At 38.8% G+C, this 20,590-nt stretch overlaps 2 protein-coding genes across 7 annotated transcripts in view; one reads left to right on the top strand and one right to left on the bottom strand.

Moving 5' to 3' along the window:
• Window positions 1-556: 556 nt before the first annotated feature.
• On the bottom strand, window positions 557-3,847 carry LOC130053688 (uncharacterized protein K02A2.6-like). The gene has a single exon (XM_056161089.1). It carries the CDS (start codon window positions 3,845-3,847, stop codon window positions 557-559), a length of 3,291 nt encoding a protein of 1,096 aa, XP_056017064.1.
• A 1,008-nt stretch (window positions 3,848-4,855) lies between these two features.
• Window positions 4,856-20,590, top strand: part of LOC130046534 (uncharacterized) — a 28,998-nt gene continuing 13,263 nt past the window's right edge. For 2 of the 6 annotated variants that reach the window (XR_008801446.1, XM_056159443.1), the window contains exons 1-3: window positions 4,856-5,517; window positions 9,059-9,190; window positions 15,752-15,887. Coding sequence is in view for 2 of the 6 variants with exons in the window: in XM_056159443.1 (XP_056015418.1) it covers window positions 9,156-9,190; window positions 15,752-15,887 (171 nt within the window). In the remaining 4 variants the exon portion in view is untranslated. Of the gene's footprint in view, window positions 5,518-9,058; window positions 9,191-11,661; window positions 11,982-12,664; window positions 12,773-13,465; window positions 15,888-20,590 lie in introns of those variants that run through there. The other 4 variants (XM_056159442.1, XR_008801447.1, XR_007369245.2 and 1 more) reach the window with 4 other exon arrangements.

The following is a 20,590-nucleotide window of genomic DNA, read 5'->3' on the forward strand; positions in this document are numbered from 1 at the left end:
TTGGAAATACATATACCAGATCTAAAGGAATAAAATAACAATGATTTTTAGAATCCCTACATATACGTGAATACAACACTTGTTCCGAAATGTTGCGGTGCCGAAACGTCCGGTACCGAAACCCCGTGATACCGAAATATAGTCATGTTTACACAAGATGGCGCTTGTAAAGTAGTACAGTATAACAGAATGCGTCTTGTCTCTACATCACTTTATTTCAGAATGCCGAGTACATGTTATTAAAGAGTATGCAAACACGTGGTTATCAGTGTGTGCGGTAAACAGGGATAATCTCAGAGTTTGATATATACAATGCATATACGTTACATCCCCCTTCTTTAATTATTCTTATTTTACATTATAAGAGAGTGAAAAAATACTGCAAAATTAACAAAGTGTTATGAATTAAATTAATAATTCAGAGTTATGATAAAAATAAGAACTATCTTTTGTCTTTAAAATATCGGGATATATATTTACACTATATATATATATATATATATATATATATATATATATATATATGAGGATTATTATGCCTCATCACTTTATATAATCACTTATACATTTTGAAGTCCTCGTATCGTTTCGGCAATTTAATTTCTCTGGTAGATTTCTTGGTCGAAGTCAGAGCATAATTGGTCTTATGTGCTGACGGTGGTTTATGATTTTCAATTGTAGTCTTATCTGCTGATGGTGGTGTGTTTTCGGCTGTGCTAACGGTCTTATCTGTCACTACCTCGTTATTTTCGACAAATGGCTTATTTGTGCAACGCAAATGTTTTCTGTTTCGTCGATAGAGGCGACCATCCTCCGTGATCACTTGATACGAGCGGATGTTTACTTTTTCGTTGACCTTTGCCTTCGTCCAATTTTTTTCATGTCCAAAAGGTCGAATTCTCACGGTTTCCCCACTTTTAATCTCTGGTAGGTCTTTCGCTGTGCGATTGTAGTAAAATGCTGATCTATGTTTCCGTTCTCTCAATCGCTCTTTGACATTTGGGGTTAGGGCTGGTTTCAAAAGTTCGGTTTTGATTGGTAGCAGAGTTCTTGTACGGCGTGCCATTAGTCGTTGAACTGCAGAAGTTCCAATATTTTCAGAGGGAGTATTTCTCCAATCTAATAGAGCGAGGAAAGGATCGCTTTTATCTAATTGGCATTTCTTCATTAGGTTTTTTGCAATTCTAACTGCATTTTCAACTTTCCCATTAGATTTTGGGTACAATGGCGATGACGTAGTATGCTTGAACTCATAGTTCTCTGAGAAATAAGCAAATTCCTTGCTATTGTAAGGCGGGCCGTTGTCTGAAATCAAAATTTCAGGAATTCCGTGTCTGGCCATTTGTGCCTTGAGTTTGGTGATGACTTCCTTTGATTTTTTATCATGTAGACGATCAATTTCAAAAAAATCGGAATAGTAATCAACAGTGATGAGATATTGTTTGTCATCAAATTGAAAGAGGTCAGTTCCAATTTTCTGCCATGGTCTATCGGGAATTTCATGCGAAATGAGAGTTTCTTTGCCTTGTTCACCCTGTATGGTAGCGCAGACTGGATATTCCTTGATAAAAGATTCGATATCTTTCATCATGTTTGGCCAATATAGTGATTCTTTGGTTCTACGGTAACATCCTTGAATACCAATGTGGCTGGAGTGTACCTTTTGAAGAATTTCACCTTTCAATGTAGGTGGAATAACAATGCGGTCTCCTTTGAAAATTAAACCATCCTGTGAAGTCAATTCGTCTCTGAATGTGTAGAAGATCTGTATATCGGGTGTCAGTTCATCTTGCTCCGTCCAACCATCTTTGATTGTTTTGTACAGCTTTTGCATTGTTTCATCACGCGAGTTTGCAGATTTGATTTTCTTTAGAGTTTCGGACGAGATGGTGACGTATTCACTCATTGTAACGGACTCTGCATCTTTTTCAGATTTTGCACGGTCGGTAATGGCGAGTACTCTGTCTTCAGAATCATGTCTTTGTATCTGTACAGTTGGCAGATAGGCTCGACTCAGTGTATCAGCAAGATACATTTCAAGACCTCGTTTGTATGTGATCTCGTAATCAAGCTTCTGAAGACGCAAGAGCATTCGTTGAAGACGTTTAGGAGCGGAAACTAAACTTTTCTTGCTGATGATTTCTAGTGGTTTGTGGTCTGATTCCACTTTTACTTTCCGTCCAAGTGTGTAATGCTCAAAGCGTTCCATGGCAAAGAGAACAGCGAGTAGTTCCTTTTCAATCTGTGCGTAGTTGACTTCGGTAGGCGTTAATGCACGGGATGCATATGCAACGGGTTGCTCATTTTGTATGAGACAGGCTCCTAGTCCGCGTTCAGATGCGTCACACTGTACCGTCGTCGGTAGGTTAGGATCAAAGAAACGAAGTATAGGACTCGTAGATAGTAGTTTTTTCAATTCGTCAAATGTTTTGCCATGTACAGCATTGTCCCACACAAATTCCGATTCTGCTTTTAGTAGGTCTCTGAGGGGTGCTGTTATCTCCGAGAGATTTGGCGCGAATTTCTGGACAAAATTTACCATTCCTAGTAAACGTTGTATGTCTGCTTTGCATTTAGGTCTTGGCATTTCAGTGATTGCCTTGATTTTTAAGGGGTCAACTTTGAGTCCATCGCTTGAGATAATGTGTCCTAAATATGACACGGATCGCAATTTTAGTTTCATTTTGTCTTTGTTGATTTTTATCCCTTTCTCCCTGCATCTCTCTAGCAAGGTAGATAATTTTTTGTCGTGATCACGTATGGCCTCGTCATCCGAGTTTCCACAACCGTATACGACTATGTCGTCATGAATCGCTTTGATTCCATGTATACCAGATAGAGCTTCATCCATTCTCCGCTGGAATTCTTCGCTTGCTGGTTTAATACCGAATGGCATGCGGAGCCATCGATATCTACCCCAAGGGGTTCCGAATGTTGTGAGAAAACTACTCTCATCATCGAGAGTAATATGCCAAAAGCCATCCTTGCAGTCTACTACAGAAAAAATTCTGGCTTGGCTTAGTTCTGGCAAAATATCATCTATAGTTGGTGTTGCATAGTGATTTCTCTTTAGCGCTTTGTTCAGAGGTTTGGGATCTATACACAGACGCATTTTCCCACTGGGCTTCCGTACAGCCACCAATGACGATATCCAGTCAGTCGGTTCTGTTACTGGAGCCAAAACGCCTAAATCTGACAGTCTGTCGATTTCAGATTTTAACGGTGCCTTCATTGCAATCGGGACTTTTCTTGTTGGTAGTTTTACTGGCGTAACTGATTTGTCAACATCGAGGTGTAATTTTCCATCCAGTTTATCCAGGCCATTAAATACGTCACTGTATTTTTCAATGATGAAGTTGCTTTGGGAGGCTGACTCAATGGCTGCTATGTTTTCTGTGTTGACAGTTATCATTTTCATTCCTTGTACAGCCTTTGCTCCGAGAATAGGATTAAGATTTCCTTCGACCACAACAATTTCTATGTTGTATTTTTTATTGTTTTTGGGGTTGCGGACGCTTATTCGCCGTTTTCCAAGGGGTTGGCATTCCGACTTGTTAAACATTACCAGAGTCATGTCTGCCTTTTGTAACATCCTGAGATAGGGGTCATTACATACTTCTTTGTAAATTTTCTCGGGTAGAACGTTTACGGTTGATCCGCAATCCAATTGGAATTTCACTGTATCATTTCCAATTTCGATTTCTGCAAAAATCTTTTTCTCAATGGCATTAACATTTTCGATCATGAGGATGAATTCCTCGTCACTGGATTCCTGGTTGACTTGATTTACATGTTCCCGTTTTGATTTCGGCTTTGTCTGCAGACATTTTGATGAAAAATGATTCATTTTATTGCACTTCCTGCATGTTTTCCCCATGCTGGACACAATTCCTTACGGAAGAGGTGCTCTTTACCGCAATATAAACATTCCTTTTGAACTTTTGTTTCTGGGACTTGTTTGAAATCTTTTCTGTGCGCTTGTGTTGTTCTCAGCGGTTTAGTTTTTCGCATGGTTTTGAATTTGACAGCGTGAACTTCCTCCATGGTTTTAAGTTGCGATGTTGACTTTTCGTTTGCTCTGCATATGTCAACGCATTTTCTTAGGTCCAGTTTTGCTTCTTGCAGTAGCTTTTTGCGTGTTCCATTGTCACGGATTCCAAGTACAATTCTGTCTCGGATCATATCGTTTTCTAGAGCATCAAATTTGCAGGTTTTCGCTAGAGATCTGAGAATTGCCACATAAGTGTCAATGTTTTCATTGATTTCTTGGTCTCGTTTGTAGAAAGTGTACCTTTCATAAGTTTCATTGGTCTGTCCAATGCAGAAGGATTCAAATTTTTCTAGAACTTTGTCTGTGTCTTTTTTGTCATCTTCAGAGTCAAACTGAAGACCATCAAAAATATCCAGAGCGTCAGCTCCGATGCAAGTAAGAAAGGTAGCAGTTCTCACCTCCTTGTCTTTTTCCTTGAGAGTAGACGCTGTTTCATAATTGCTCCAAATCCGCTTGAACTTTTTCCAGTTCGTGCACAGGTTTCCTTTAAGATCCAGTTTTCCAGGTATTGGAATGTTTGGATTCACAAAGACAGGAATAGAGGGAGCAGTAGCAGCATTATCTTCGTGATTGCTCATGGTGACAAATATCCAGAGATACACATACAGAAGTTTCACTTAGTACTTTTACTTCTGACACCATGTAAAGTAGTACAGTATAACAGAATGCGTCTTGTCTCTACATCAGTTTATTTCAGAATGCCGAGTACATGTTATTAAAGAGTATGCAAACACGTGGTTATCAGTGTGTGCGGTAAACAGGGATAATCTCAGAGTTTGATATATACAATGCATATACGTTACAGCGCTGAGATAGAACGATGTGACTGTTCCAACAACGAATTCTGTTTTGTCACCCAGCGGCAGTCTCACAGGACGTCATAACACGAGCATCACTAAGGCTAACCCCAAGATACACGTGCGTGCGGCTGATATGGATGAAACCACGTGCGAATCTCCAAGAAAGAAGACGAAACTATCGAACGAATCCGAAAGAAGACATGACAATGACTATGTAACTTCAACTGTGAGTCCTGCAGACCCGGCGATCCGTGAACTGCCACAGAAAACGAGTGAGTGGATAGGGGTACATTTATCGCAGATTCATGTGACTGTTGATGGCTCTGTGACGTCACCTTTATGTGTATTTACTTGTGGATACACGGATTTTTTGAGAAATAATGACACCCACACTCTACCTGAAGTTATTGCAGATATTTACGGATCTCGGGACCCTGAACTAGATGCGAAGTACCACTGCTGTATAAAAGCATGTACGGATGTGTTTACAATGGATGCTGATTCCATATTTAATGTACCTAAACAACAACTTCAGGAATTGATTGTTGAACTTAGAAAACCATTCCGTGAAACAGCTTTCGGAAAGTGGATGAAAAAATGGAAAAAGTTGTAGATAGTTGGAAAGAATGAAACAATTAAAGATTTTATTGCAGATGCTTGTGGAAGGTAAACGTATGTGTTGTGCACAGATACATATTTAATGTAGATATTAAAATTCAAGTTTGTGAACTCTGTCAGATAATGACTCTGGGGCTAGGGATACAGTCAAACTTTTAATATTGCAATTTATAAAAAGTAAAAACCTTTTGAAGAAACAAAACAAAAACAACTGCCTAAGAATCATACAAACAAAACGATTAATACAAGCAAATTGAAGATTCAAGATATTTTATTGACCAATCAAGAGCCCCGGACTGGTATTTTGTAAGAACTTGACATGGGGGCAGGGTTGGGCGGTTAAAACCGCCCTCGGTTTTAACCAGTGGTTTCAACCGTCCCGGTCAATACTCCCCAAGTGGTCAATACTGGTCAATTGTGATTTAAACTGTCCATTTTCCTATTTTTGTACATTTCTTAAAGATAGTTTAAGTCTTTGCATTCAATTGTTGATTAATATTTTTCATTAGATAATCAAATATAATTTCATAAGTTTAACATATTTGGTTTGCTGAAACTGACCACAATATCTTCAGTACCTACCAGAGGGTCACAGTTCTGTAGCATAGCTTGACGATTGGAGACATACTTCTGAATACATGTACCTGGACAGATTAAGAATAAAAGGTAGCTGGACATTACCTGAGCACAGAAAGCAGAGTTGACAGGTGTTAATAAGCATAGGCTGGGACCAGAGATGACCAGTGTGCCTGTTATTGTTATGAAAACATCACCAACCCACCCCCTCAAATGTTTATTCAACAGTTAAAATGAAGATTGATAAAACAATACTTATAGGTAGTTCTTGTTAAACTAAGGAATTTGAACAGAAACTTTGACATCTTCCCCAATCAACAGAGTCATTTGTACATTATTTATTTAATATTGTGACTTATAAGTATATTATAATCTGATAGTGTATGTTATGAATTACAGTATTTACCATAATGGTTACTTAAACATTTCAAATAAATAACACAAACTATATAATGACCAAATAATTTTCAATTGACCAGTTTTAACCAGTATTGACCACCGGCCCGGTCAATACTCATATTGACCACTTTTTTGCCAACCCTGCATGGGGGTCATGTATTACAAGACAGAAGATTCAAGTTTGTATGCATTCTGACCTTTAGGGTCGAAATAGGGGTTTATATTTGACATTTTATGTGGATCAGGTGACTGGTCTAAAACTTGCCATGTTTTCTGAGAACCCTGACTAATCCTAGATTATGCTGTTACTCTAGAATGTTTTAAACACATCATTCAAGGAATCATTATAAAATGTGTCAAAGCAGTACATCTGAAATTTACAGTAATCAATAGTAAAAAAACAAAACAAATAAGCCCCTCAAGTTCAGTGTGTTGATGTACGTATGATAAAAATCAGAATGTTTCTTTGTGTACTCTTACGATAAGGTTACAGCAAAAGCGATTGTTCATTTTCTACTGACCTTACCCTAATTTTGACTTGGATGTTAGAAGATAGAGCTGATCAATTTATAGTTTTGTTCTCGGACGGATTCGATCACCAGATAGCTCACTCGATATAGATTCAGGGGGCCTGGGTTTGAATCCCGGTCTGTTGTGATATAGATTCAGGGGGCCTGGGTTTGAATCCCGGTCTGTTGTGATATAGATTCAGGGGGCCTGGGTTTGAATCCCGGTCTGTTGTGATATAGATTCAGGGGGCCTGGGTTTGAATCCCGGTCTGTTGTGATATAGATTCAGGGGGCCTGGGTTTGAATCCCGGTCTGTTGTGATATAGATTCAGGGGGCCTGGGTTTGAATCCCGGTCTGTTGTGATATAGATTCAGGGGGCCTGGGTTTGAATCCCAGTCTGTTGTGATATAGATTCAGGGGGCCTGGGTTTGAATCCCGGTCTGTTGTGATAGAGATTCAGGGGGCCTGGGTTTGAATCCCGGTCTGTTGTGATATAGATTCAGGGGGCCTGGGTTTGAATCCCGGTCTGTTGTGATATAGATTCAGGGGGCCTGGGTTTGAATCCCGGTCTGTTGTGATAGAGATTCAGGGGGCCTGGGTTTGAATCCCGGTCTGTTGTGATATAGATTCAGGGGGCTGGGTTTGAATCCCGGTCTGTTGTGATATAGATTCAGGGGGCCTGGGTTTGAATCCCGGTCTGTTGTGATATAGATTCAGGGGGCCTGGGTTTGAATCCCGGTCTGTTGTGATATAGATTCAGGGGGCCTGGGTTTGAATCCCGGTCTGTTGTGATATAGATTCAGGGGCCTGGGTTTGAATCCCGGTCTGTTGTGATATAGATTCAGGGGGCCTGGGTTTGAATCCCGGTCTGTTGTGATATATATTCAGGGGGCCTGGGTTTGAATCCCGGTCTGTTGTGATATAGATTCAGGGGGCCTGGGTTTGAATCCCGGTCTGTTGTGATATAGATTCAGGGGGCCTGGGTTTGAATCCCGGTCTGTTGTGATATAGATTCAGGGGGCCTGGGTTTGAATCCCGGTCTGTTGTGATATAGATTCAGGGGGCCTGGGTTTGAATCCCGGTCTGTTGTGATATAGATTCAGGGGGCCTGGGTTTGAATCCCGGTCTGTTGTGATATAGATTCAGGGGGCCTGGGTTTGAATCCCGGTCTGTTGTGATAGAGATTCAGGGGGCCTGGGTTTGAATCCCGGTCTGTTGTGATATAGATTCAGGGGGCCTGGGTTTGAATCCCGGTCTGTTGTGATATAGATTCAGGGGGCCTGGGTTTGAATCCCGGTCTGTTGTGATAGAGATTCAGGGGGCCTGGGTTTGAATCCCGGTCTGTTGTGATAGAGATTCAGGGGGCCTGGGTTTGAATCCCGGTCTGTTGTGATAGAGATTCAGGGGGCCTGGGTTTGAATCCCGGTCTGTTGTGATAGAGATTCAGGGGGCTGGGTTTGAATCCCGGTCTGTTGTGATATAGATTCAGGGGGCCTGGGTTTGAATCCCGGTCTGTTGTGATATAGATTCAGGGGGCCTGGGTTTGAATCCCGGTCTGTTGTGATATAGATTCAGGGGCCTGGGTTTGAATCCCGGTCTGTTGTGATAGAGATTCAGGGGGCCTGGGTTTGAATCCCGGTCTGTTGTGATATAGATTCAGGGGGCCTGGGTTTGAATCCCGGTCTGTTGTGATATAGATTCAGGGGGCCTGGGTTTGAATCCCGGTCTGTTGTGATATAGATTCAGGGGGCCTGGGTTTGAATCCCGGTCTGTTGTGATATAGATTCAGGGGGCTGGGTTTGAATCCCGGTCTGTTGTGATATAGATTCAGGGGGCCTGGGTTTGAATCCCGGTCTGTTGTGATATAGATTCAGGGGGCCTGGGTTTGAATCCCGGTCTGTTGTGATATAGATTCAGGGGGCCTGGGTTTGAATCCCGGTCTGTTGTGATATAGATTCAGGGGGCCTGGGTTTGAATCCCGGTCTGTTGTGATATAGATTCAGGGGGCCTGGGTTTGAATCCCGGTCTGGTCTGTTGTGTTTCCTCCCTTCCTGTTACACATCTGTTTACAAAACGAATGAACGTCTATGTTTGTATTTTGCAGTATCCATGGTCGATTACAAGATTTTTGTGAGCAGTTGTTGTACATGGTTAGAAGTGACAACACAGACGTGACAGAAGGAATGTAACAAGAACTCTTCATGTTGTTTATCAGGATCTTTGATTTAAAAATAAGGTAAGTCATCATCTAAAATTAAACTCATGTTGCTTCTAGTATACATGATTACATAGATATTATCCAGGGCTCGAAGTTAACATATACAGTATGCCCATCAGTCTGTGTCTGGTTAAAAGTCTGGCTAACATTTGTTTTAGTCAGTCTGATGGGACTGGTTAATTTTCTAAAGCATCATTTTGGAAAATATACTTATTAATTTTTATACATTTGGCATGCTTCAATCTGTAGATACCAGATGAATCTGATTCGTAAATATAAATTCCACATTTAAATAGTGTTACAATATTGTCTGAGGCATATTGAGTTAAATTTCATTTTAAGTTAATAACATTAACGAAATATATTTAATTATTTCTGGAAAACTCTGTTGGACTGGTAATTATACCCCCCGCAACAAGTTGAGGGGGGGGGGTATACTGAAATCGGGTTGTCCATCTGTCTATCCGTCCGTCTGTAGACGCAATGGTTTTCGGGCTCTAAAGCATTATCCTTTCCACCTACCGTCACCATATCATATATATAAACTACCCATGGGATGAAGGTGTTCCCTTTCGATTTTGGGGTCAAAAGGTCAAAGGTCAAGCGCACTGGACATCGAAGTAGCAATATGGTTTCCGGGCTCTGAGGCATTATCCTTTCCACCTACCGTCACCATATCATACATATGGACTACCCATGGGATGAAGATGTTCCCTATCGATTTTGGGGTCAAAAGGTCAAAGGTCAAGCGCACTGAACATCGAAGTAGCAATATGGTTCGGTTTGTCATGCCATTTGTTTTTTACACTCAGAAAAGAGGTAGTTTATACCTATTACCAACACCCTTTGGGAGATTGGGGTAAGCGGGGGGTATTCTTAGTGAGCATTGCTCACAGTACCTCTTGTTTTTTCTGGAAAACTCTGTTGGACTGGTAATTTTTTCTGTGGACTGGTTGAAGTTATACCCATCAGTCCGGTTGGACTGGTGACATAAAAAGTTAGCTTCAAGCCCTGTTATCTAATTAACATGATACTATGTCATGCACATACTTTGTCCAGCATGGTTTATATGGTCTGGTGTTCTTGTGAATACTATCTCAGCAGGTGGGAACATATAATGTCCCTATTCCAGATGTTCTATTTTCTTCCTTATGTCCCTATTCCAGATGTTCTATTTTCTTCCTTATGAATGTAGGACAGAACTAATTGATACCCCAGCCATACAGCAAGCATTGTGATACTTGAGCTATAACTGAATTATTCTAAGAATGAATTTAGCTTTAGAGATGCAAAAAACAGTACAATATTAACAGTTTTAAATTAGCCAAATCCAATATATAGTTTCCACTAATCCTGTTGTGAACAATGCAAATTTGATCGTTTTAGCTCACCTGAGCCAAAGCTCAAGTGAGCTTTTCAAATCAAAATTTGTCCATTGTCTGTCGTCGGTGTCGTAAACTTTTCACATTTTTGACTTCTTCTCAAGAATTACTGGGCCAATTTCAACCAAATTTACACAAAGCATTCTTGGGTAAAGGTGAAGGGCTTTCAAGTTTGTTCAAATGAAGGGGCATGTCCCTTTGAAAGTTTCAAAGGGGAGATAATCACAACAATGCAAAAATAGGGTGGATGCGTCATTTAAAAATCTTCTCAAGAACCACTGGACCAGAAAAGCTGAAATTTACATGAAAGCTTCCTGACATAGTGCAGATTCAAGTTTGTTCAAATCATGGCCCCCTGGTGTTGGATGGGGCCGCAATAGGGGATCAAAGTTTTACATACTAATATATAGGATAACTCTTTAAAAATCTTCTTCTCAAGAACCACTGAGCCAGAAAAGCTGATATTTACATGAAAACTTCCTGACATAATGCAGATTCAAGTTTGTTCAAATCATGGCCCCCGGGGGTTGGATGGGGCCACCATAGGGAATCAAAGTTTTACATGTAAAATATAGGAAAAATCTTTAAAAATCTTCTTCACAAGAACCACTGAGCCAGAAAAGCTGAGATTTACATGAAAGCTTCCTGACATAATGCAGATTCAAATTTGTTCAAATCATGGCCCCTGGGGGTTGGATGGGGCCAAAAGAGGGGATCAAAGTTTTACATACTAATATATAAGGAAAATCTTTAAAAATCTTCTTATGAAGAAACACTGAGTCAGAAAAGCTGATATTTACCTGAAAGATTTCTGACATATTTCAGGTTTGAGTTTGTTAAAATCATGGCTTCCAGGGTTTGGATGGGGTCACAAGTGGGGATCAAAGTTTTGGATACAAATATATAGGGAACATTTTTAAATATGAGCCAGGGTGACTCAGGTGAGCGTTATGGCCCTTGGGTCTCTTGTTTAATGTAATATCTTAATTAAGGAGTGAACCAAACCAAAACTTGCAAAAGAAATAAAACTAAGCGGTTGAATTGAAATGAATAATGCCGTGAATTGTTTCAGCATCCTTAGATACACACTGGTAATTCAATTTGCTGATGTAGATGGGGTCATTAGGGCCTCTAATGATTCGATTGGTTAATTGTATATATTGTTTGATGGCCCAATCTTGAGAATTTTTCACTCATATGGAAACGTCATCATTGCCAGTGAAGGGCTGTAAAATTTAGACCTGATGCTCGGCACTTACAGCCTTGGATCAGGGAGGGATCTTTATCATGCCACATCTGCTGTGACATGCGGTTTTGGTTTTTTGTAGTCTCATCAGAAGGACTTCCCCATTTACTCTCATCTTATGACAAGCAAGGGGTACTGAGGACCTATTTCGACCCGGATCCCCACGGGATTCCTAAATAGAGTAAGCTGAGCAGAAATTCCTAAATTGAGTAAACTGAGCAGGGATTCCTACTATAATAAGCTGAACAGGGTTACCTAAATAGAGTATGCTTAGCAATGATACCAAACTAGAGTACGCTAAGCAGCGATTCTTAAATAGAGTAAATTGAGCAGGGATTCCTAAATAGCGTAAGATGAGCACAAATCCCTAATAGAATAAACTGAGCAGAAATTCCTCAATAATATAAGCTGTACAGGTATTCCTAACTAGAGTAAGCTGAACAGAGATTCCTAAACAGAGTGAGCCTTGAGCCAAACAGGGAGTTATAAATAACGTAGGCTGAGCAGGGATTACTAAATAGCGTAAGCTGAGCAGGGTTTCCTAACTAGAGTAAGCTGAGCAGGGATTCCTAAATAGAGTAAGCTGAGCATGGATTCCTGAATAGTGTAAGCTGAGTAGAGATTCCTGAATAATGTAAGCTGAGCAGAGATTCCTAACTAGAATAAGCTGAGCCGAAATTCTAAAATAGAGTAAGCTGAGCAGGGATTCCTAAATAGCGTAAGCTGAGCAGGTATTCCTAAATAGGGTAAACTGAGAAGGGATTCCTATATAGAGTAAGCTGAGCAGGGATTCCTAACTAGAATAAGCTGAGCAGGGATTCCTAACTAGAGGAAGCTGAGCAAGGATTCCTCTACTAGAGTAAGCCAAGAAATGGATTCCTAAATAGAGTAAGTTGAGCAGGGATTCCTAAATAGCATAAGCTGAGTAGGGAGTCCTAAACAGAGTAAGCTGAGACGGGATTCCTAAATAGAGTAAGCCAAGCAGGGAGTTCTAAATAGCGTAAGCTGAGTAGGGATGCTAAATAGCTAAATAGCATAAGAAGAGCAATTATTCCCAAAAAGCGTAGGCCAAGCAGGGAATCCTAAATAGCGTAAGCTGAGCAGGTATTCCTAAATAGACAAAGCTGAGCAGGTATTCCTAAATAGCGTAAGCTGAGCAGGTATTCCTAAATAGACAAAGCTGAGCAGGTATTCCTAAATAGAGTAAGCTGAGCAGGTATTCCTATATAGAGTAAGCTGAGCAAGGATTCATAAATAGAGTTAGCTAAACAGGGATTCCTGACTAGAGTAAGCTGAGCAGGGATTCCAAACTAGAATAAGCTGAACAGGGATTCTTAAATACAGTTGGTTGAGCAGGGATCCTAAATAGGTTAAGCTGATAAGGTATTCTTAAATGGCGTAAGCAGAACAGGTATTGCTAAATATCGTAAGTCAAGCAGGGAGTTCTAAATAGCGTAAGCTGAGCAGGGATTACTAAAAAGCATAAGCTGAGCAAGTATTTCTAACTAGAGTAAGGTGAACAGGGATTCCTGAATGGATAAGCTGAGGAAGGATTCCTGGATAGAGTAAGCAGAGCAGGTATTCCTATGTAATCCAATCAGGGAGTTCTAAATAGCGTAAGCTGAACAGGGATTACTTATTCTCGTAAACATAACAGGCATTCCTAAATAGAGTAAGCCAAGCAGGGAGTTCTAAATAGCGTAAGCTGAGCAGGAATACTACATAACATAAGCAGAGCGGGTATTCCTAAATAAAGTAAGGCAAGTTCCAAATAGCGTAAGCTGAGCAGGTATTCCTTATTAGGGTAAGCTAAGCAGGGATTCCTGAATAGTGTTAACTGAGCAGGGATTCCTGAATAGTGTTGGCTGAGCAGGGATTCCTAAATGGTGTAAGCTGAGCAGGTATTCCTTACTAGAGTAAGCTGAGTGGGGATTCCTAAATAGAGTAAACAGAGCAGGGAGTTTTAAATAGCGTAAGCTTTGCGGGGATTCCTAAATAGAGTAAGCTGAGCAGGTATTCCTAAATAGAGTAAACTGAGCAGGTATTCCTAAATAGAGTAAGCTGAGCAGGGTTTCCTACATGTAACTAGATTAAGCTGAGCAGGGTGATGTCTGTGCTGTAACATATGGACATCCAGGGAATGATTCTGAATCAACAGAAATATTTTTAACATACATCACAAGATTCAATATGGTCAGAAATAAATTTAATTCTATTTTAAGGTGGCTCATTACACCTAGGAAGAGTTTATGTTTTTAATTTTTTTTAATGTGTTTCGCCACATTCAACAATTTTTCAGTTAAATAGTGGCGCCCAGTATTTTGTTGGTGGAAGAGAGAACCCAGATACAATGTACGGTCAGGGAAGAGACCACCGACTTTCTGAAAGTAAACTGGGAAACTTTCTCACTTACTGGCGCGAGCGGAATTAAAAAAAAAGTTTATTAAATCAGCACAAAATGGTTTAATCATGATAGAGATGAAGATATGTAGTCAGTGCATTTGTCAAAAAGACCCAAAAATATGCAATTTTGGAGAGAAAGATATGATTTTCAATTTTTTTTCAGTAAATGACACAAAAGACACTGTATGATTTGAACTCGGGATCTGCGAATCTGCAACCTGATACCTTATCTACCGAGCTTCTTATATATACAAACATTTCATTTAACACAAGTAATTTCGCATAACATTTCAATCACCGTCTTGCGATATAGTGTCAAAAGATGTATAGGCCTTGATGTAGTGAACAATTTAGTTGAAATTAGATCCTTTGATCCGGCCACCTACTATTGCTACACAAAGATTGAGTGGATCAAATGGTCTAATTTTGATTTAGATCGTGTAGGGATATGAAACAAAACCATGCTGTGGTAGGATTTGCTTTAAATGTAATGCTGTAATAAAAGACAAAATTTAACAATTTACTAATTGAACACAATAATTATGAATTGTTAATGATTCGTCTCACCTTAGGAACTTTGTGTGATTCTTGTCAGTTTTAGCTCACCTGAACCGAAGGTTCAAGTGAGCTTTTCTGATCGCTTTTTGTCCGTCGTCTGTCTGTCTGTTTGTCTGTCTGTTAAACTTTTCACATTTTCGACTTCTTCTCCAGAACCACTGGGCCAATTTCAACCAAACATGGCCAAAAGTATCCTTGGGTGAAGGGCTTTCAAGTTTGTTCAAATGAAGGGCCATGTCCCTTTCAAAGGGGGGATAATCACAAAAATGCAAAAATACGGTGGGTTCATTTAAAAATCTTCTTCTCAAGAACCACTGGGCCAGAAGAGCTGAAATTTACCTGAAAGCTTCCTGACATATTGCACATTCAAGTTTGTTCAAATCATGGGCCCCTGGGGTTGGATGGGGCCACAATAGGGGATTAAAGTTTTACATACAAATATATAGGAAAAATCTTTAAAAATCTTCTCAAGAACCACTGAGCCAGAAAAGCTTATATTTACATGAAAACCTTCTGACATTGTGCAGATTCAAGTTTGTTCAAATCATGGCCCCCAGGGGTAGGATGGGGCCACAAGGGGGGATCAAAGTTTTACATACAAATATATAGTTAAAATCTTTTTCTCAATAACCACAGAGTCAGAAAAGCTGATATTTACAAGAAAACTTTCTGACATAGTGCTGATTCAAGTTTGTTCAAATCATGGCCCCTGGGGGGGTAGGATGGGGCCACAAGTGGGGGGGTCAAATTTTTACATACAAATATAGGAAAAAGCTTTAAAAATCTTCTTCTCAAGAACCATTGGGCCAAAGAAGTTGACATTTACATGAAAGCTTTCTGACATAGTGTAGATTCAAGTTTGCAAAGGGTAGTTTGGGCCATAATAGGGACTAAGGTTTTACATGCAAATATATATGGAAAGTCTTTAGATATGGGCCAAGGTGACTCAGGTGAGTGATGTGGCCCATGGGCCTCTTGTTTATTTTTCAGAGAACATGAAAACTTTTGGAGCTCAGATCCAGTGATAACTATTGGAAACCAGAATATCATTTCTGTCCCTGATGCCCTTATCTACCAAGCCGCAAAGAAATTGTCATCAAAAGAGGAAATAGTAGCAGTAGTGAAGGTAAGTTTTTTCTGATTAATTTATATCTGTCTGTCTGACAGTAGTGAAGGCAAGTTTTTCTGAGTAATTTATATGTCTATCTGTCTGACAGTAGTGAAGGCAAGTTTTTCTGAGTAATTTATATCTGTCTGTCTGTCTGACAGTAGTGAATGCAAGTTTTTTCTGATTTATTTTTAGTCTGTCTGTCTGACGATAGTGAAGGCAAGGCTTTGTCAGACTTTAGCTCACATTAGTCCTGAGAGGAAGGCTCAAGTGAGCTTTTCTGATCAAAACTTTCCGTTTTCTGCAGTTGTTGTTGTTGTTGTCGTAAATTATTCACATTGTCATCTTCTTCTTCTAAACCACTTGACCAATTTCAACCAACTAAATTGACACAAATCCTCCTTTGTTCAAACAAGGGGCAACAACCTTTCTAAGGGGATATATTAGCAAAATAGCAAAAATACATTGACAAATTTTAATAAAAATTTTCCAAAACCAATAGGCCAATATCAATTAAACATAGCAGAAATCACCCATGGATGAAGGGGATTAAAGTTTACTCACATGAAGGGTCATGCTCCTTTCAAAGGAGAGATAATTACAAAAATATGGTGTGTCATTTAAAAATCTTTTTCTCAAGAACCACTAGGCCAGACAAGTTCAAATTTACATCACAGCTTCTAGGCATAGTGGAAATTCTAATGTGTAAAAGTCATTCAAAACTTTTGTAAAATCATATAAAATCTTATCAACACCAATATAATGGTTCGACTGTTAGGTTGAGTTCAGCTACATATCTGAGATTGATAACTTTTCGTTATATTCACCTTGATAGGAGTTATGAGATTGATTACTGTTCATTATCTTCACCTTTATAGGAGTTACTTGTATGAGATTGATCACTGTTAGTTATCTTCACTTTTCATAAAGTGTAGATCAAATAAGACAAATTCTAAGAGGAGCTTGGTCTGCTCCATGAAGTTTTTCTAGAGGTATAACGTATATGAGGGATTAAAAACTTCACATTTTACAACTGAAGTGCTATGTATACATGTAGTCAAATCGCAATATTTCAGACTTGATAGGGCGAGAAAAAAAACCACCAGAACTTCAAAATATCAGGGGATTCAAGATGTTGAGGTTAAAGTACATAAAGAAAATGCAGTCAGGACTTCCATTATTATTTCCATAGAATTCAAGATATCGGTGTTCAAGATACTGAAGTTTAACTAGTCTAGTCAATCTAGCAAATCACCTCAAAGTAATTGCAACAGAAACAAACTCGACGGAATTTAATAAACAAAAGCGTGATTAACAACATACAAAAAATCGGACAAAAGCGGACAATGGGAAATATTTAAAATTGAGACTTAAATGTTTTAGTAAATCATCGATATTTTGTGGTGTTTACGGCACGCCGTACACGTAAAGGGAAGTAACTTAACTGTGACAGTCATCGGAATAAAGTTATACATGACGATCTAAAGTGCATGTAATAAAAACGCGATTAAACAGCTAAACAGTTGTATTAAAAAGGTGATTTTAAGACTTTCTATATACATACAATATTGCTCAGCATCTCATATTCTTTGCCGACTTCCATTCCCGGGGAACTTTCGCGAATAAAGCTTCAAAATATTTTGTTTGACCTTCTACTGAATTAATTTTAATTATAAAACACAATATTTACTTTAGAAGTTATGAATAATCAATTATAAATGAAATCTTAAAGAATCAGTGTCAATTTACAAGGGGGAATTACGGTTGTTAAAAAAGAAAGTATGGAAAGCCATTCGGGTTAAAAATTTCAGTTATTTTGTATCTTCATCATCTGAGCAAGCGTTTTGTATTAAAAACTTTTATAAAACTAAGTAAGTAAAGTATATTTGCTTTTCTTTTTCAAATTCAGGTTTGGGGAGTCATTCATGGGTAATAATAATGATAATAAAACATTGATAATATAAATAATAAAAATCAATGTAAGTAAGCACTTGCGCATAATATCATGATTTGATGGAAAATCGAGTAGTTACTCTTTCTAATTAGTCTTGGGCTCACGACCTGCGGAACCACATCTCGTAGCAGCATGCGAACAGCGCGCTAGACCGCCCGGCCATCTATTCAAGACAAAACTTGTTTTCGATGACGATGGAATTCTCGCCACGCTGGCACACGATCATTGAGAATGGAAATGGGATACAGTTATTTATCGTAAATTTTAGAGGATCATACAAAATGCACATTGTGTTTGAAATGTCTATATATAAAACACAGAAATAGCAACGAACTCTGAAATAAACATAACTGCCCTAAGGAACGAAATCAATGTCGGATGAAAATTTAAATTCAATTAGTTAGGGGGAGGGGAATAAAAACTCACGCAAATTTCTGTCATCCGACATCGATTACACTTTAGTGGAAAAGGGAAAAAGACAAGCGACTGTTGAATACCACATAATATTTAAAACATATTAATGAACATTTAATAGATTTAATGTACACTTTCATTTGTGAATAAACAGTAGAAAAGGTATACAGAGTGTTATTTATAATCGTACGTTTCTTTTCTTGTTATTCGATTAGTTTCAACATTTGTCATATTAAGTTTTAAAGGGGGGAGGGTTCTTGGTGAAAACTATGTGAACTTAGTTTTTTGTGAGACATTGAATTTTTGATCTTGCCCCTAAGTAAAGATTATCGTTAAAACCAGACGTCTTTTTAGGAAACGAAGTTTGTCAATCCTTGCCCTTTCTACATGCATTCACAGGATGCGACACAACGTCAAGACTGTTCGGCATCGGAACAGGTCCTGTATAGTCAAAATGTAGACAAATCGCGAAAAAATTCTGTATATGATTAGTTTTTAAATGGAGGCAGGCTACTGACAAACAAGTTGATGGTGAAGGGGTTTCAACTGTTTCGTTTAAAGTCAGCATTCCGCATATGGTCGTTATAACAATCTACTTTGCCAATACAACCTATCATTGGGTCAGATCTGTCTGACTTGTTTCATATAGATTGTTAGGTGGCCGTTTTCGGCAAAATGATATTGAATAAAGGTAACTCCGTTTGCCTTATTAAGATATATAGTTCACGGCAGGTGTAACCGGTCAACAGGGGGTGCTTACTCCTTATAGCCCATAGGCACCTGATCCCACTTCTGGTATATCCAGGGGTCCGTGTTTGCCCACCTCTCTATTTTGTATTGCTTATAGGAGTTACGAGATGGATCACTGTTCGTTATCTTCACCTTCCTATATGAGGATTTCATAGAGAAAAAGATATATTCTGGTGTCGATGTCATATCGACTTTGTACGATGAAATACCATAGAGACACTTATAGGATATTTGCTTTGTGAAGAATTGTCTAACACAATATCATTTTTATAAGTTCAGTCATTGCCACTAACTACTGACTACAGCTGCAGAAAAGGAGCACTGCAAGAATTTGTTAAGTCATAGAGTGGACTAAAGAAATGATTAATTTGGATCCTTCGAATTGGGGCTTATCACTGCTTTCAGCAATTCTTGTATCCGTTAAAACTAAATTACAAGTCGCGCCAGATAAACTTTTGAACGTTTTTCGCTGTAAATGCAAGGCAAATTGTGACACTAGCCGTTGTACTTGTAAAAACATGGACTGAACTCTACTGCAATTACTCAAATGATCACTTATATAATTATCAGGCACGTAGCAATAATGGCTCTACACCTTTTATCATTACATGCAAAGTTGATAAATTTTTACGTACAGAGGTCGATTTTTAGACAGATTGGTTGCCCTCCCTCCCTCCTTTTTTTTTTTTTTAAAAACAGCATTGTCGTGAACTGTACACAGTGGAAGTGTAAAATTGAACTGAGAGAACAACATTAGCCCCCCCCCCCCCCCCCCCCACCACCACCACCACCACCACCATCAAGGATTTTTATAACTTTGGATTAAAATTTACTTGTCAATTTTCAGGCAATATTGTGAAATTATCTTCACATCCCCCCTTCTTTACGATGCTGCGTGTCTGATTCATTTTGCTTTTAATTCTATGTGTCCATTGTTTTTAAAACAGATTACTCCGGAAATTCTCGGTATTAATTGCACAATAATTTGGATAGAACTAAACATCAAATACGGCTATAACCCCCTCCCCCCTCTTTCCCAAACTCTAGAACTTGACGAAGTGACGTATTAAAGATTTCTTTATAAAATCGAAGAAACTGAACCTTGTTTCGTCATAGATGTAGTACAAACTGTTAAAACTCAGCTTAATAAAGAATTTGGTAACATAAGCTTTCCTATACACTGTTTGTTTTAAAATACTACATGTATTTATGTGAAACATAGGACCGGAATGGTAAGCGCGCCTCCAACTTCCGATGTAAGGGGAGTAACTGCAAAAATGTAGGTCATCTTTTACAGACCATTTTTGAATGGGCACTTGTTTTGTGTTAACAGTTTATTTTAATGTATAAATCTTCATGTGGTAACTCATATATGCCTAATGGACAGAAAAAAGTATTTTCTTCCAAAATCCAGTTTTTAACGAATTTTGTTGGAAAATGAAGATTTCAGCCCAAAATTCGGCAAGGGAAAATAAATTTTGGTGCAGAAAAGTTTAGTTTTGTATTTGGACGTTTTATTCTTAAATTTATAAGATCAATGTCATCTCTTCTATAAAACAGTCATTTCCTATCATTTCTATTTTTTCACTATTTTTGTTTTAGA

This window comes from Ostrea edulis, chromosome 3, assembly GCF_947568905.1.
Source record: "Ostrea edulis chromosome 3, xbOstEdul1.1, whole genome shotgun sequence".
NCBI lineage: Eukaryota > Metazoa > Mollusca > Bivalvia > Ostreida > Ostreidae > Ostrea > Ostrea edulis.